The sequence below is a fragment of the Cavia porcellus genome, unplaced genomic scaffold, assembly GCF_034190915.1.
Source record: "Cavia porcellus strain 051 isolate PalLab524CR breed Dunkin Hartley unplaced genomic scaffold, mCavPor4.1 scaffold_15, whole genome shotgun sequence".
Lineage (NCBI taxonomy): Eukaryota > Metazoa > Chordata > Mammalia > Rodentia > Caviidae > Cavia > Cavia porcellus.
Window position 1 is genome coordinate 5,587,312 of NW_026947498.1, and position 18,016 is coordinate 5,605,327.

The 18,016-nt window shown below is 38.7% G+C and overlaps 1 protein-coding gene and 1 long non-coding RNA gene across 10 annotated transcripts in view; one reads left to right on the forward strand and one right to left on the reverse strand.

The window, feature by feature from the left end:
* Nucleotides 1-18,016, forward strand: part of Dyrk1a (dual specificity tyrosine phosphorylation regulated kinase 1A) — a 128,456-nt gene that overhangs the window by 36,981 nt on the left and 73,459 nt on the right. For 7 of the 8 annotated variants that reach the window (XM_013146115.3, XM_063224506.1, XM_063224504.1 and 4 more), the window contains one exon: nt 2,473-2,558. The exons of the other annotated variant lie outside the window; for it this stretch is intronic. In XM_013146115.3, the coding sequence (XP_013001569.1) occupies nt 2,549-2,558 (10 nt within the window). In that variant the 5' untranslated portion in view covers nt 2,473-2,548. The remainder of the gene's footprint in view (nt 1-2,472; nt 2,559-18,016) is intronic. 8 annotated transcript variants of the gene reach the window in all.
* Nucleotides 868-15,091, reverse strand: LOC134470427 (uncharacterized). Of its 2 annotated transcripts, XR_010039293.1 has the most exons (4): nt 14,854-15,091; nt 13,194-13,956; nt 9,066-9,096; nt 868-1,011 (listed from the first exon to the last, which is right to left on the reverse strand). It is a non-coding gene; the product is annotated as an uncharacterized LOC134470427 (long non-coding RNA). The 2 variants fall into 2 exon arrangements; XR_010039292.1 differs by lacking the exons at nt 868-1,011; nt 9,066-9,096 and adding an exon at nt 12,249-13,154 and having other exon boundaries at nt 13,592-13,956.

The following is an 18,016-nucleotide window of genomic DNA, read 5'->3' on the forward strand; positions in this document are numbered from 1 at the left end:
CGAGCTCACAAGCATGTGATTGCCAGGCAGGCATTTATGACGCTGAGGTAAATCTCCAGCTGTCAGTGTGTTTTTATTTTGCGTTTCTTGAATGATCAAGGATGCTGGACATTTTTTCATGTATCTATTTGCCATTTGTATTTCTTCAGCTGAGAACTGTGTATTATCTCAGGTGACCATTTTTGGGTTGGTTCTAATAAAATGTTAAGTACCTTGAGAAATAACTGGGATGTGCAATCCTGGTTCATTGAGATTTGGAATGTGGGTGTCATACTGCAATGCGAGCTGGTCTTGAAATGAGCCTGCGTGACTTGGGTCTGCAGATGGAGAAATTTCTCAGTCCACATATCTGCTTTATATAGCATCTTACTGTCTAGTGGTGGAAGCTGTGTTGTTTGAGGAACTCAGAATACAAGAATATAAATTGATAGAGTTGAAGGTCTTTAAAATTCTGTGCAAGTCATTATGAATGTCAGTGAAATCATTCACTGAAAGAAGATAAAGTACAGCAAACAAGTTAGTTACATAATTTGAATTAGGGCATCTGTATTATGTGTATTGTACTTTAGTAACATTATTAATACGATCTATTTCTGTTGATACCATTCAAGTTGGCAAAATATTGTAATGGTTTATAGGTGACACTGATATAAATCAGTCAGTCAGTCATAGCAAGAGAAAGTTTATATTTTCTTTCCTTATGGCTTATGTCAGAAATAGAGTGGCTGTATTTGAGGGAATTAAAGAATTTTAAAAATGTTCTTTAAAGAGAAAACTGACTTTGGAGCAAAAGTTGATTTTGTTTTTCAAGAATAGATTTGTGATTATTCCTTTTAGAAGTAAAGGTATTCTGATGGATGCTTACTGTGGCCATTCACTGCCGTATGCACATGCCTTCCCAGGTGTGTTCAGCTGACTCGGTACTGCTTGATGGTACAGCAGCACCTGAGCTGGATCGTCCCTTCGGTCTGAATCCGGGTCATAGACAGTGATTTCAGATGCAGGCAATTCCTAATGTCAAAACAAGTGACGCCTTTAGTCTCCTGTCTCTGAATTTCTCATCTTGTGAAGTATCTCTAGTTGTAGCTATTTGGAGAATAAAGTTGGAGCTGTTAAAGAACCCAGGGTTTAACAGTAAAAGGAGAAATAAGTGGAAAACAAATATTTGGATGAGGGGGCAAAAACATACTTGTTTATATTATGGACCACCCCTCCACCTGAGTAGGTTTTTTTCTCTTCTTTCCCTGTACTGTTTGGAATTCTATTATTATTATTATTTTTTTTTACTGGTACCAGGGATTAAACTCACAACCGTGTGCTTGCAAGGCAGGTGCTTATGCCACTGAGCTAAATCCCCAGCCCTGGAAATTCTGTTAAGAAGTTGTTCATTTGGGCTAATTAGTATATCTGTTGGAAATTTTAAATACCTGTATTGAAGAGAATCATTTCAGTCAACTTGATTTCTTATAATTTACCAGAAATGAACTGTATGGAGGCAATAAGAGCTTTGGATAGTAATTGCAGAAATTTGAACAAATGAGAAAAAAAGATTATTGTGCAGGGTAACTGGTATAACAGAAAATTTAGGGAATTGCAGACATTGAGAAATGTACAAAGGACACTGTTTAAACTTGTGGCATTGGACTGGTTCTGGTTTCAATTCATAGGACTAGTACCAGGGATCAGTAGGTTTCTTTTTGCTAGCCTGGGAATTTGACCAACACAGCGACATTGTTTCATTCTGAATACTCATTGCATTTTATAGTATCAGTTTAAGAATAAAAATTTTCACTGATATCATAAGTTACTATTTTTTAATATTGTACTTCTCTTCCTTCCTTTCTGTATTCTGAGTTGGTGGTTGTGTTCACTTCTTTCCAGACATGGAATGTGCTGGTCAGAGCTGCTGCTCTGTGGGAGCAGTAGCAGGGAGGGGGCACTGTAGGAGAACCACTATCAAACAGAGAAGACAGTTGGGGAGCCAGCGAGGACTTGCAGGGTTAGGGGAGCAGTTGTGGGAAGTGACTCTAAATTTAATGCAAAATCATGTTAATAGATCGAAATGTTTTTGTGCGAAGTAATTTTTATTATCTCTGCTTTGACAGTGGCTATGAAAGTGAATTCATATTCTTAGTGATTTGTGTAGATGAAAATTACAAAATGAGACCTCTCCCATAAATTGTATAGTGGGACATTCCAATTTATTTGATAACTAAAAACACCACATTTTCATTGGTAGTAGGCACATTTTAAAACTTTGTTTCCCCTGACAGTTCTTTTTATATAGTTGATTTTGATTAATGAAACCTAACGAAAATTCCTCAAGTAAGCGTAAATTTTAGTAACCTAATTTTACAAATTGAAGTAATTTTGTCTATGTGTTTGGGGATTGTAGTTACATTAGATATTCCTCAACTAGGGGTAATTGTCTTAATCATTATCGCTTATCATAATCTGTTTTTCTTCACACAGTGTGATAGTTTTGCTGCTGGACTCTTCCCTCCCTCCCCCCACCCCATCAGGATGATATGAGACTTGAAAGAAGACGATGCATACAGGTGACTCAAGTTTTGAAATACAGTAAAGTATGGCTAAGACAATGTGGGGATTGATGGGATATTTTGAATGGGGAGATTTCTGAGAAACAGTAGTTGGGGAAGTTACATGAACCAGTAAATAGTTGTGAGATTTATTGAGCTTGATTTTTGGACTCAGTACACCATTGCAGTGGTGTTAATGCAAATGAGCGTAGTAATTCTTAGTGCTTAAACTTGAGAAAGTTGACCAATACTTTGGTAATAATTGAAATATTTCTGTTAGTAAAATAAGCACAATACTAATTTTTGTACTTGAATATGTCTCCTTTAGGTCCCTGTTAAAATGCAGCAGATCTTTTATGGGTGTATTCTTACAGTATAATTTAGATAATACTGTGACAGTTATGGGTATAATACTCGTCATATGTATAATTGCTTAAAAAAATGTGACCTGTGATTTGTTTTTTCTTTACTCCTTTCCTATATCTGTTTCTCTCTTACCTTCCCTGTCATCTGTGTCATTTGCGTTTATACAGAGAAGCAACATAAAGGGATTTTTGAAAGAGTGTTTTTGATTGCTTTGTGACTCACTGAAGGAATCTTACTTGTGTATGGCACCGTGGAGACTGCCGTAAACATGGCCATCTTCAAACAGTGGAAAATGCATTGTAGCTAATATGTGAAGTATTACTAAGTTTCGAACATATAAATCTTGACTAGGTATCATTATTGGTGTAGCTGTTTTGTGATTTGTTTTTCATTGGTTGGGACTTTCTAAAAGAAAAATATATTTTACTATACAGTGGTATTTTAAAATGTAATACTTCAGATACTCCATTTTGTTTGAAGAGGTTGCTTGCAAATAGTATTGCTAGATTAAATTGTAGACTAGGTGGTATGTCTGTGAGGGACTTGGCATTTGTAAGGCTGAGGGTATGTTTGGAAGTCACAGTGGCGGCAGGTCTGTCTGTCTCTGTAGCACATCTCTCACAGCCCCAGGTGCGCAGGTGGACATTTTAGATACGCTGGGAGCACAGTCTGGCTGGTGGCTGATTATTAAAATCAGTATGATGCTGAGTGTCACTGTCATACAAAAGGAAACAGGTGTTTATAGAGAAACTTGTGAAAGAAATTTCTGAACATTTTAAACTGTTGAATGTCAAGTCTGACTATTTGATACGCGAGCAGTTCCTCTGCAGTGTCCGTTTCCAGAGTGCTCCTTGGGCCTTGTAGTGCACCTTGGCTGTACCAAGTGGATGTGCACTTTGAATGGAAGCCAGTAGAGGAACAAAGTATTATTTTAGTGCCTCAAAACTTTGTTTGTGACTATTACTGGCTTTGGAATTTTTCTCTTATGAGATTTTGAGGTGGCAAAATTGCTTTTTTATATTCATAAGGTATGAGAGACCCCCACGTAGCTATTTTTCTTGAAAGACTTGTAACAGAATTAAAAAAAAAAATACAGTTTGTAAAACCTGTCTACTTCAGTTTTATGAATGCTAAAACAGAAATTCTGTGGTTTAATTTGTGATATAATCCAGTCTCTTATTAGGTGTTATAAAAGTTACCAACATTTTATTGCCTTGCAAAGGAAAAAATAACGCAGGACACAAGATCCAATTTACTCTAATACATTTATTGGCTGTTGGTGTATTTCCCTTTTGTAACAGGTTGAAATTGTTTTTGAATATAAAATTAACAGCTTTTATAATCATTAATTAGTATGGCACTTTGCTGTTAGATTACTTTGTGCACATTTATTATACTTGAGGTGATAGGATTTTAATATATAAAAGCTCATAAGAAAATTTTCTAAGGGTTTTCTAGAACATTTACACATACTTGAAAGTAGGTACTTTGTTTGCTTTAGGCTTTGTTTTCCCTGCAGCCATGGTTGATGGAACTGGCTTTTGTCATGTTGGTTAGTTTTTTCTACCATTTCAGTGGAAATGTCCTTTCAAGGATGCTGGAAAGGATATTGAAATAAGCATTGGCTTAGGACCTTCCACAGTCAAAGCTTAATAAGTTTCTGTGTTAACTATGGGAGGCGATACATTAATTAGCTTAATCATCTCCTTATACGAACATATCATGTATATCTTTAATATGCAAAATGTCTATTTCCTGATTATGCTTTGGTAAAACTGGAGAAGACTTACCAAACACTAAGGCAGAGATACCATTTGGTGTATTCTTTACATGCATGAATAAGTCTTCTTGTACTTGTTAAAACTTGTGGGGTTTTTTCTTTGCATATTTCAAAACGTAGTTGGAACATGGATGAAGTAAATTTGGGTTTTGATTTTTAAGGAAGAGTGACTTGGAAGCAAACATTTACTTGGCTAGCATTTCCTTTTATTTCAAGTATAGTATTGTAATGGGTGCTGTGCCTACAAGGATCCCTGCTTTTAGGGATCAAGGTTCGTCAGGGGGAACATTCAGTGGATGTTTTTGATAAACTGTAAAGATGTGAAATTCATGGCATGTGGAGTAAAACTTTTTGGGTTCTCAGAAATAGTTTCAGCTGCTATGTGTAGGCCTGTTCTTTTTAAGACTGTGTCCCATTTCTTTGTTGAGCTCCAAACGTAAGTAACTGAATCCTGGTTGTCTTCCCCATGTAGACTCCTGCCTTCTACTTTACTCTTCTTGATCAGGAGTGACACAGCACTCTCCTTCATGCGCACACTGTCTCCCTGGGAACCTAGGAGTGAGTGGGTTCAGTTCGTCTCAAGTGTAGAGTCCCTCTGGAGATGAGATTTGGAGAAGGCGCTGCCTCAGGGATTGTATACTCCTAAGCACTGAAACTCCTCTGTAAAGAAGCCTGCTGCATTTATTTAAGGCACTTCCTTTTGTTTTTGATCTGTGCCATTAATATCCCATGGAACATTAGTTGGGAAAATCTATTGGCTGTAGTAGTTGATACTATTCTTTATTTTGGTGAAATGGACTTTTCACCTATGGTGACATACTAGTCATTTTAAAACTTGAAGTAGTTTAGAGCAGTTGTGGCGAACCTATGGCATGTGTGTTATTTTCTTTTAAGATGAAAGATGTCCATGTATGAGTTACTGTTTTCTAAACTAAAGCCTCAACACTCAGGATTAATCGCAGTGTTGGCATGTTGCAATAAACGAGTGGGTTTCATGTTGCAGTTTGGGTGCTCAGCTCTAAAAAGTTCACATCACTGGTCTAGAGCAACTGTAACTCCAGGATAAGTGAGCTTAGAAATTTATTTCAAAATGGGCTTCACATCATTTATGTTCATTGATATTTAGATTAATTCATTGTAAAATGAATTATGTAGGGCAAAAGTTTCCTATTTTAAATGATAACGTAAATGAAGCATATCCATTACAGAACTTTTAGATTCCAGTGATCACAGAAACTGCATTTTTCATTACAGAAGTTAGAAATCAGATTTGTAAATGGAAGAGATCTGATTTCTTCAGCCCCATCACATGTGGGGTACATTGGAAGAATCAAGATGTGTATAAATGTATATTGGTGCCTGTTGACTGTTTGCCTTCTTTTGCAATTCTTCATGTGCTCTTGTGTGTCTGGCCTTTTTCCAAATGTGTTATTGCATTTCGAGCTTTCCTTATTGTTTTCATTATTGAGTCAGTGAGTTTTTGTTCTCAGTAAATGACAAGTCCAATAGATTTATATTTGCTCTCAGGTTTTTAATTCTTTCCTTGTTTGTTAAGTAATATATAATCATTGAAATACTTGGAAATTCGTAGACATATAGGTAAGTCCCATGAAACTTAGCCAGTGTTCCAGAGTTGGGGGAGTCTCCCTCCACCATCCTGTGCCTGTTTCAGTTAGTTGAGGTCATCAGGATGGTGAAGTTGGGTAGGTCTGTTGGATACACTTATTGACTAGCATTGTATTCTAAACATTTCCCTATGTAAGTTGTGACCTTTTGCCACTTTGAACTTGGAGCAGATCCAAAGCATTCACAACTATTAATGGTTTCTGAGAACAACTTACATTAGACCCTGGATCTCTCTTCATCCTGCTTCCCCACTGCCCAGGGATAGGGATCTGAGACAGGGTCTCCCTATGCAGTTTAGGCTGTCCTTGAACTCACTTTGTAGCTGAGGTTGGTCTCAAACTTACAGTGATTTTTTGTCTCAGTCTTCAAAGTGCTGGGATTACAGGTGTGTGCCAGCATGCCCAGTTTAGGCATATATTTTAAAGTGTACTAATTTGAGCCTTTTTATTATGTGGTCATTGCCTAGATAAGCTAGCTATCTCTAATTCTTAGACATCAATTTTTTTCTTTGCATTTGTAAAAGTACAAATATCTGTATAAATGTCTTGTTGCTATATAAAAATAGGTTTCTTTTAATTCACTCCTAGGAGTATAACTTGAGTCATAAAAATTTTCAAGGCTCTTCATACAGAAGGTATGCCTTCTTGAAAATTTTAAGGCTCTTCATTATGTACCAGTTTTTACTCACTACATTATAGGATGTATCTCATGTTTTTGTTAGCATTGATTATTGTCTTTTAAAATAAAATTCAGTAGGTAAAAAGAATCTTCTCTTTTGAAAAAAAGACAAGTGATAGTGGAGGACAGTTTCAGAATCATTAGATAACTCCTAAATTACAGAGAAACAACCACTCTATTTCTCTTGCAGCTTAGAAGATACTGTCTTAGGATTTTTCCCCCTAGCAAGTGATTCTTACTTAATGTTCTTATGGCATTTGCATGTTTGATTACAGGTGTCACGTAAATTTCTTTAAGTGGACTTCAGTATTCATTATTCTTTCCTTCCTTCCTTCCTTCCTTTCTTACAGTTTTGTTTTGTTTTGTTTTGGTACCAGGGATCAAACTCCAAACCTTGCATTTGCCAAGCAGGTGCTTATGCCACTGAGCCAAATCCCTGGCCCTTCCTTGCTGTTTTTTGAGATAAAGTCTTGCTGTATAGTCCACGTGAGCCTTAAATTCACTATGTAACCCAGGCTGGCCTTGAAGTCATGCCAATCCTCCTACCTCACCTCCTGAGTGCTGGGATCCCGTTTCTGTGTTTCATGTTTTTATTTAAAGTTTCAAATTTCTAAGCAGAAGCATTTAATGATTATGTCATTCTTACATGTATTATGTATGCTTGGGTTTTTTTAGGAAAGATAAGGAACCTGAAGATTGCCACACGATAACCTTGATTTTCTTAATCATTAGTGCTTAATCAAGACCCAGGTGGAAGCACCTTGATTTATCTTCATTGGCTTAGATTTTAGGAATACTGAAGTATATCTTGAATGTTTTAAGAAAATTAGGGCAGTTACTTATTTATTTATTTATTTATTTATTTATTTGTCTTTTTCCTTTTTATCGGTACCAGGGATTGAACTCAAGACTGCCTGCTTGGAAGGCAGGCGCTTATGCTGCTGAGCTAAATCCCCAGCCCCAGTTTTTTTTTTTTTTAGGTTGCCTCTGTTTCCCCTAAAAGTAGAGCAACGAAGTTGGTAAACCCAAAAACTCATGGACCCAGCTGTGTAAGACTAGGAGACCATGAATTGGGGAATTAGCTTAGTGGCATAAGCGCCTGCCTGGCAAGCGCAAGGATCTGCAGTTACCCCCTCCCCCCCTAAAAAATGAGACTAGGTGAACAGGTCCTCATAAAGGCAAATACAAATGAGTAGTAGCAAATACCTCATGATTGTAAGGCCTTTGTGGTATCAGCACTGTTGCAGAAGAAAGCAACATATAGTATGTGATGGGCCAGAAAGTACATCCCTAAGCCAGCCAAGTAGGGCTTCCTGGAGAGTGTGGTAGGGAAGTTTGAGAACCGGGAGCGGAAAAGGGATTTACAGATCCCCACATTGCACATTTAGGTTCCAAGAATTAGTGCTAGTCTCAGTGAATTCTGGAAAGTCACATTGAAGATGCTTTGCTGGCCGACTCCCTGCACTGAGAGACACTGCTGGGAATGGAATCCAAATTAAAGAAGGTAGAGGTGGTGAGTCTAAAGGAAAAAAGATGAGGTGCAAGTGGGGGAAGAAACAAATTCAGGTCATGAAAACAAAAGAGGTCACTTACTGCTGAAAGGCTACTACACTTTCTTCTAACTCTTTATATTAAAATGAACAATAGGCAAGGATCACAGTTGAGTGCCCTACAAGATTTTGTTGTTTTTTAAATTTAAATAGGAATAAAGAGGAGTAAGGAGAGAAGGATATTATTTTAGATTGTGAAAGCGTGACAATAAAGAAATGCCCACAAAACTGTAATGTTTCACAACAAACCAAAAGAACGTCAGAGAATTACACAAATATGAAAGAGCAACATAAAACTGAATAAAGAAGACGGGAAAGTGTTAACTTGGGAATGAGAAATGAAAGAAATTATTTAAAAATGAAACAAATTAGAGGCTGCAATAAAATATTTCTTAAGAGAAATAGATGAAGAAAAAAGTTTTAATAGGAAAGAAAAATGAAGCATTCCAAGGAAGAGTGACAGTTATTAAAGACAAGCTTCATTATAAAGTGAGTCTCTGAAGAATAAAAAGCAGCAAGACTTACCATATCAGCAATTATAATTCAAAAAAATTTCCTGAAATTAAAAAGATGTACCATTGTTTGGAATAGGCACAATGTGTAAATAGATGAAATAATCTAAAAGTGACTAACATGTAGACACATTCTATTAAAAATTACTAGATTTTAAATATAGACAAAAGAGCCAAAAATTTTTACTAAGTAGAACACAACATTACAATCTGATTTTGATAGTAGGACTTCATGCCAGAAGCATTTGAGTAACATCTGATATGCCAAGGGAAATGAGAGAGCCAAGAATTTTATACCCAGCTAAACTGAAAAGACAGTAAGGGAAATGTTTTTTTGGCGGGGGGAGGGTGTGGGTACCAGGGATTGAACTCACGACCTCATGTTTGCTAAGCAAGCACTTATGCCATGGAGCTAAATCCCCAGTCCAGTAAGGGAAATGTTAAGAATAGGAGTGAGAATTTGTGTTGCTGTTACTTCTATTATCACTTCTTAAAGAATCCTAGAGAACAAAATGAAGCAACAAAAAGACAGTATAGATGTCTAGTAGACACTTGTGGGGCTTAAACTTCCTGGTGGTTATGAGCAAGTTGAGTATGTATTGACTGCGTTCTCTGCAGTAAAAATGAAGATAAATAAGCTCACATCTGACTTTATAGTTGTTAACTGGAGTAAAAGGGTATTAGTTCAGATCAGATCCTTGGGGAAAGGGGGTGGTGTTACGAACTGAATTTCAGTGTTAAGTAGAGGAATTAAGAGGTCATAGTTTTTGGTACCAGGGACAGAACTCATGACCTCATGCTTGCCAGGCAGGCGCTTATACCGCTGAGCTAAATAAAGCCCTGGCCCCGGTCATACTTTTCTTAGACACATAATAGGAGTTGGAGAAGAGAAGAAATAGAATTTGAGGTATGATGTAAAGATGTGTTAGGCAGTTTCTTGTCTTTGGGACAAAATACCCGATATCCATAACATAAAGGAGGAGAGGTTCATTTAACTCAAATTGTCAGAAGTTTCTGTCTAGAGTTTGCAGACTCAAGTGGAAAAACTGCAAGTCATGGAGGCCAGGGAGCAGAGAGAAGGAAGAAGCCAGGCAAGGAGACAGAGTCTTCTAGTCACGCCCCAGGGTCTGAGTGCGCTTCAGCCAGGCCCTGTCCCTCACTGCAAGTTAGCTGTGGTGACCCCATGACCCAGTGGCTTTCTAAAAGCACCACCTCTGAGTGCTTGAGACCTGTTCGGGGCATTCTAGACCTGAATCATAACAAAAGACTTTAAATTAAAGGTGAGAGCAAAAAATAGGATCTTGAATTCTCATTTTCTTTGTAGGACAAATGATAATGAGAGTAATGGTAGTGGCTAATAATATGTTGGTGCCCAGTGCATAGCAGCATATGCCTAGTAAAGGAGCTTTATTTCTACTACTGTTTATTTTTCTCCCCTGCCTATTGTTAACATATTATATATGTAAGTTTGGATCTTGCATTTTCTTAAATTTCTCATTAATTTGAGAAACTTACGCCTTCTCAAATTAATTGTCACAAATTGTATTTGGCTTGCCTCTACCAGATTTACATAAATCCTGTCATTTACATAATTTAAAATTTGTTTTACCCAGTAAACACATATCTTACAATGTTTTTATGAGTCAGTGAAGATAAATTTAAAAATAGAATTTATCTTTAGAGGTTGTTTTATTCATTAGGCATTGAAATTGTGGTTTTTCCATTTGACACTACTTTATGACCTATGATCTGGATTTTGAATTTATTCATAAAGAATCTGTAAGAACAGGGAAGATATATAATTGGAATCCAAGTATGACTGAAATGAATGACTTCTTGAGAACCAAGTTAGCTAAAAAGTTAGTTTTGCGTTTTATACTGATGCACTTGAATTGCTTCTATAACATTCATTTCTATGTGATTATAGTAAAATGTTGGACTTAGATTTATTATTAGATATCAGAAATGCCTGTTTCCCTGTCTGTTAAACAAAGCACACTGTATTTGCAAATTTTTTTTCCTGTTTGAGGTCAAGGAGGTTTTCTTACTCATTCACTACCTTTTTAATGAGTTATGTATGCATATAATAATTGCTTGATACATTTACATACCATAACTTCCCATTTTACATGTCTTATTTTAAAATTCATTATAGTAACCACAATCTCATTTAGAATTTTTCATGAAACAATAATTCAAATTCTGATAGAACTTCTGTTTTCAAAAAGGGGGGCCACCAGTGACCCTAACATACAGAAAGTATCATTGCAAGTTTTTTGTGCTTTGTGTACAAGTAGTTCCTCATTGAATCCTTACTATATCACAGTAGCTATTTTGAGTTATTTATGTGCATAAGTTGCCCTTTGATGGTAAGTCTGAGATAGGTACCCTGATGAGTATGGCCAGAGGTTAGTTATCTTTCCCAGGTCACACACACTGCTAGGAAGACTCTGTGCAGAATGCAAATCCAGGAGTAAGGTCCTCTCTGCCTTCTCCTCCTCCCTTTAACCTTCCCCTCCTTCTGCTCCTCTCTCCTCTTCCTCTTTGTTTTTGGTTGGTATGCATTTCATATGGGGATTAATGCTCAGCTACCCCTTGACTAGGCCCTGCTCCTGCAAAGTCATGCTTTGTCACTTTCTGCTGATGTTTTCCAATTTGTATTTGTCTTAATTTGTTCATAATATCATGTTACACAGGAGCGTTAGAAGGGAATAGGTTTTATAATAATGCCTGGAACATAGAAGATTTTCATATTTGTTGAAAAAAGTGGGAACCTGTTGGTTGTGGTGCTCTTTTATTTTGTGTAATATATTTTCCCCGGTAAAGGGATTCCTGAGGCTTTCATAAATAATTTAGTGTTGGTTCTGATAAGATGCAATAAGCTTATCAGTGTTAATGATTCTGGAAAGTGTGGAAGTAATCACTGCTTTAAAAAGGAAGCTTGTGTTCTTCAACAGGCAAATAGAAAAGGTGAAGATTGCGTATTATAACAATGATTCAAATTGCTGATTCAAGTGAAATAGTATATGTGTGGCTGAAGTGAGCACTCAGCTGAAATAAAGTACTCATTTGTTTTTAGGAATAATTTGAGGGAGTTTGTGCTTTGTATTTGTAGAAAATGGTTGGATCTGGCCATTGCTTAAAAGGTTTTAAATGAATTCTGGTTTTGCTTAGGACGTAAAATTCCTTTTTTTTAATTTAAAGAAAAACAAGACAAAAAAACAAGACAAGAAAAAGGGGAGAAGTAATACAGAATTTCAAAGAAAAATTAACATTAAATTGCTAGTTGATAAGTTACATATTGTGCTCTTAGAAATATTTGTTCAAGTTACAAAATCAAAGCATAAAAAGTAGACTCTCAAACATTGACAGTGCAAAACCATTCCTTTCAGTGATCTAATGGAAACTTAGTAATACACTTAAACCTCCATATAGTTATATCTTTTAGAGCACTTTTCTTCCCTTTCATTTTTAAAATAAAGAACGTAAAAATCTTTAAAACAACAACAACAACAAAAAGAAAACCAAAACTGAGAAACTTAATGCAAAAAGTTATTGTTACTTAAAGTTTGGATAGTATAGGTCACCTCCTCAGGAGGCGTAAAGGAAGTTTTTTCTTTCTTGTGGTAGCTGACATGTGGCTATTACTAATGTCACTGTAGTTTGGTCCAGACTTGTATATCTCCTACTTTAATTTTGGTTTAAGTGTAGAACTTCATACTATTAGTGGATCTATATCAGATAGAAATAAACTTACTTCCATTTTACAAACCCCCATCCATAAAATACAGTTAAGGGGAATTTATTTTAAAACATCAGTCATAGAAGCTGTGGGAGAGCTGGGGAACTGGGCATACACCTGTCCACAGTAAAGGTTGAGTGGAATTTGCTCCCTTAGAAGGCGGGCCATACTCTGTGACTACAGGTGAGTACAGTGCTGTGGGAGAGATGAGTGCTGCGGGACATCCAACGCCGGGGGTTCTGCTTCTCCCCAGTGTGGTCTTCCACTTGTTTCTAGTTCCTTGTCTGTGAGTCTGACCTTCTGATGTTCACCTTTGGGACTTGTCTTAGTTACTTTTTACTCGTTGCTGAGACAAAATACCTGAAGCCCAAGTTGGGAAAGGAAAGGTTTATTTCTTACAGTTTTTGGAAGTTTCAGTCCACACCCAGTTCGCTCCAAGACAGGCGGGCATGGCTGGGCCACAGTTCTTGGCGGCTGCAAAACAGCAAACAGGAACCAGCAAAGAGCAAGACACAGCTTCTTCCTGCCATTACATCACATCCTGGCTCCACCCCTATGTGGGTGGAGCACTGACACCATCAATCCAAGCACTAGACAATGAACCAATCGCAAATAAACAATGCAAACTCATGAGGCCTGAGGGCCACAGACATAAACCATGACAGGACCTTAACTCCATGTTGTGAGCAGCCATGAGGCCATCAGGGAACCCACATGAAGATGTCTGGCCACAGCACGAGCTGAGGTCCCACCCGCCGGCCAGCATCAGCTGTCAGCCCCCAGAGCCTTCTACTCACCTGAGCTCCTAGTGGGAAAGCAGTGATTGTCCTTGCCATGCCTGGCCCTTGTGGAGATCGAGAAGCGCAGAAAACACTGCCTTTGCTTTATGCCTCTGAGTTAGGGGCAGCAGTAAATAGCCAGATAGCAGGCCCTCTGGGACACTGCCTCTTGGTGCCGTGGATTCAGGACACTACAGTCATTCCCGGGACTTCTAACAGAGCTGCCATTGTTGTGGCCCTGAGGAGGACAGGGCAGCCATGCCACCCAGGTTTGCCTGCTGGCTGATGGTGGGAGTGGCCCAGCTCTGCAGTCACTGCTGTATGTCCTTCTCACCACTCTGGCCTCACCTTCTCTTCTCAATCGTGACACCTGGTTTGCAGAGCTGTGGTGTGAGGCACACTATTAGGAGTGGTGGGAGCAGTGCTTGCCCACTAGGTGCTCGTTCTTCTTTTCTCTCCTGACTCCCCTGTCACTTCCTATGTAGTGATGCTCTTTTTTCAGAGCCTTTACTGCTCTGTGACCTTAGCACATGTATTTATATATTCACTTGTGTTGGAAGCTCAAGACAGAGGAGTCAGTGCAACTTGAGCACTGGCAAGAGCGCCTTCACACCCATCTCACACCCCTAGTCGCTGCTTGCTGACAGGAAGGTCCCCTGAGTCCTGAGATGCAGGGGCTCAGCTGTCATGAACATGCGTGCAGACAGCATGCAAGGATCATGAAGCAAAGAGGAGCAGAGCAGTGGATAATTCTCCGGAGGCTGTAAGCAGGGTCTTGCAGGGTCTCCCAGGGCTCAGTTCTTCCGGGGTTGGGGGGGGGGGAGGGAGGAGGCTCTCAAAGAGGTGGGACAGAAGTGGTTGAAGGGGGTGGGGGTGTGAGAGTCCAGGCCCTGGCACACTCAGGAAGTGGCCGGGGTGGCCCAGGAACTGCATGAGCTGTAGTGCCACTGACTGGCTAAGAGTGGTCTTCCAGGCATTCAGCAGGTACCTGAAATAATCCTCAGTCCCAGGTGAATTCTGATTCAGTGCCTGTGAGCTCACCTCCAGCTGGGCCTGGTACTTTGCTGTGAGCTGGGAGTGACCCGTGGTGCTACACTGGTGGCTGAAGGGATCTCAATAGCTTTATTTATTTATTTTTTAAAAGAATATAAAGCAGAGAGGTTGGGTTTGGAAATGTGAATTGGGAAGAAGGGAAGCCGTTTCTTACTACCACCACCCCTTTTGGTCTTTTTGAGACAGGGTCCCACTCTGCAGTGCATGCAGACTAGCCTTGAGCTCACCTCGTAGCCCAGGCTGGTCTCAACTTGCAGCAGCTTCTGGCCTCAGTCTCCGGAGTACTGGTGTTGCAGGTGTGTGTACCACGCCTGGGTGTCCCACATTTAGAGCCATTGAGTTCCCCCAGCATAGTTGGGCACTAGGACATACAAACATGTTTCTGCAAGTGCCCTAGAGCACTGGGCATCCTGAGGCAGTCCATGTTTTCTGCTGTCTCAGAGGAAGCTGTTTCCCGAGAAGAGGGTGGGGCAGAATGGGGTTGACTGGCTGTGTGTATTCCATCTTATCAGCACAGACCCAAGTCTGCCTGGTATCATTAGAAAAGTGAAAAAAGTTGTTGATCTTAGTACTTGCTTGTTCCGTAACATACTCCATCCAGTCTTTTCTTCACATATTATAGCAATATTATTTTTCAGACCATGCTTAGCTGACATGTTAAAGTTATGTTTTTATTATATTAAGCATTAATAATTCAGCCTACATGCACATGTTAGTAAAGTTTATTCTGGAAGTTAAAAACAAAACACGGGTTTTTCTTTTCCTTATTCCCACTTCTCTAGAGATAATTCCTTTTAACTGCTTCAAATTTAAGATTATTTTCTTGATTCTGTTCATCACTTTTAGTAAAGCAGTATGTTTACAGCTGTCTTGTCATTTAAAAAATTAACTGTCCTCCCAGAAAGATGAAACCAAATAAATAGCTCAGTATGCTAATCCTTGTCCTGCCAAGCTCCCTTCCTTTCTTGTAAAGTTTTTTGTTGATTACTGTTAAGATTTTATAAAATTAGTTTGAACCTCTTTTGACCCATTAGACCACTTTTCTTGATTTCCAAAAATATGAAATAACACTGTTAGAACTCTGTATTGTGTCTAACATCCTTTAACACTGATTACCTTGACTGACATACAGCTATATTCACTTGTAGGCTTTTTTTAAAAAACTAATGCTTTTTAAAAAAAAAATTTCTTAAAATTTCCTCAAAGTTGATTATGTTTATTGGAGAAACAGACTGTCCCTCTCACAGAGACTGTGTCGCTAAATTACTGAATTACTAAATAACTTTTAGGCAGAGGAGAAGGGCTAACACTGGGCCCAGGGTGTAGTGCAGTGTGGCTTAAGGGGTGATCAAGTTGTATGACAGGCCCAGCTTTCAGTAGGGAGCTGTAAGAAGACCTGAGACATGCAGAGTTTTGATAGAGTACTTTTTAATAGTCCCTATGCACCCCTGTTGCTTCACATATATATGGAGCCAGAGCTTCCTCATGCTTTGTCTGCTTCCCTTCCCAAGTGAGAGGACCAGGTAGCGAGCTGGTGTTTGACGGTCAGGCCCGCCATGTGCAGGTTTCAGTTCAGCAGTGTGAGTGGGGGCCGTGGGAGGACAAGCTCCTTAGTTTCACCCTCAGGTTGAGGATGACTTTCTCAGCTGTGCAGACCCAGTGACTTCACAGGCATGCATTTGGCCATAGGCTGAGACTGTTTGCTGACTGTCACTGTCCATCTCCCTGCAGAACTCCAGGGAGGCTGACCTTGTGCACAGGCCTCGTCTAGGTCATGGAGCAACCTTCCTCAATCCTTTGCCACTCATATGGTGCCTCCTATGTGTGCTGGGTGCCGCTTTTGACCTTGGGGTCTTTTTGGAACTTTGATTACTGGAGTCACCCCATTTGCCTTTGAGCTTCTGGGTGTGCCGTTGACTCTTATTGTTGGTCTTTTTTTTTTAATTTAAGGAGAAAAAAGAAAAACAAAAAGGGTACAAGTTATACAGAATTTCAGAAAAAATAAACAGTAGGAAATCACTAGTTAATAGATTACATATTGTGATCTTAGAAATAGTTGTTCAAGTTACAAAATTAAAGCATATAGAGTGGACATTCAAACAGTGAGGCTGCAGAACAGTTCTGTTCAATGATCCAATAAAACTCGGTAATATGGTTACGTATCTTACACACTTAAATATACATGCAGTTATGTCCTTTAGAGTACTTTCTTTTCCTCTCTTTTACACATTTTGGGTTTTATTACTCCCACTGGTCCTATTACTTTTTTTTGAAGAAAGTAAAACCAAATGTGACATAATAGGGCACAGTCAGTCAAATCAAAAGGATGGACATAATACATAATGTAAAAACAAAATACAAGGTGATCAACAATGGTAATCATAATGCCTCTTGCTATCTTAAAAAGAATTGCCTATATCATCAGTTATAATAAAATTGAACAAAATAGTAAAGAACAAGACCAATAAAACCAAAACATTGGAGACATTAGAGGACTTTTATTGTTAGTCTTGAAGGACTTTTACACGTGCCACTCTAGTTGTGCCTGTTTCTGCACCTCTGCTCACCATTGAATTTTTGGTGGTGTGCCTTAAGAATTAGGTGGCTTTCTTGCCCTAACAAATTTTCTGCTGCTACCTAGCTCAACTCAAAGCTGCTCATGGGAGAAGTGACTGCTGAATCAAGAGGACGCTTGCGCTTGAGGCTCTGCCTTTGTGACATGTGGACCGGGCTCTGTTTGGATGCATGCTTTGCTCTGTCCTCGCCATGTGCGTACGTTTTGCCAGTATGGCCTGTGGACAGACCTGAGGCCTTTGTGTGTGTCTGGTTCAGTTGCAGTGAGGAGGGTGGGCTGCCTGTGTCCTTCAGGAACTGCCTGTGGTATGGCTCAAGAAGATGAATTTTTTTTCCATAGTTTTTTTACAGTTGAATGTACTTTCAATTCGTTAAATCTGCCCACTTGCTATGTCATATGACATGGAAATTGACAAAACACTTAAAGTAGTTTGTATAGATTTTGATATTAACTGTTACTGCCTGATGAGCACAGTGTACAAAGAGTTGTACCCCCCAAGTTAATTTGCAGGATTCTTTGTTTCATAAATCTACTGTTTTGATTATTTTTTCTCTGATTAGAAGCTTCAGTAGACAAGTTGATAATCCATATTTAAAGCACAGCTCTTTAGCACTTTAATAAGTAGATTTAGAAGTTGAAGGAAAACATCAGATTTGCTCTTGAATTGAAAGAATGTAAAAACCCACTGGGCTTAGTCTTTTGGAAAAGGTGTCCTGCAAAAGTGTTGTGCCAACCTCATTTTTTATAATAAAGTTGTTTAAAACTTGTTCAAGAGACTCATCCATAATTCCATGAGGATTTTCTGCAAATAGATG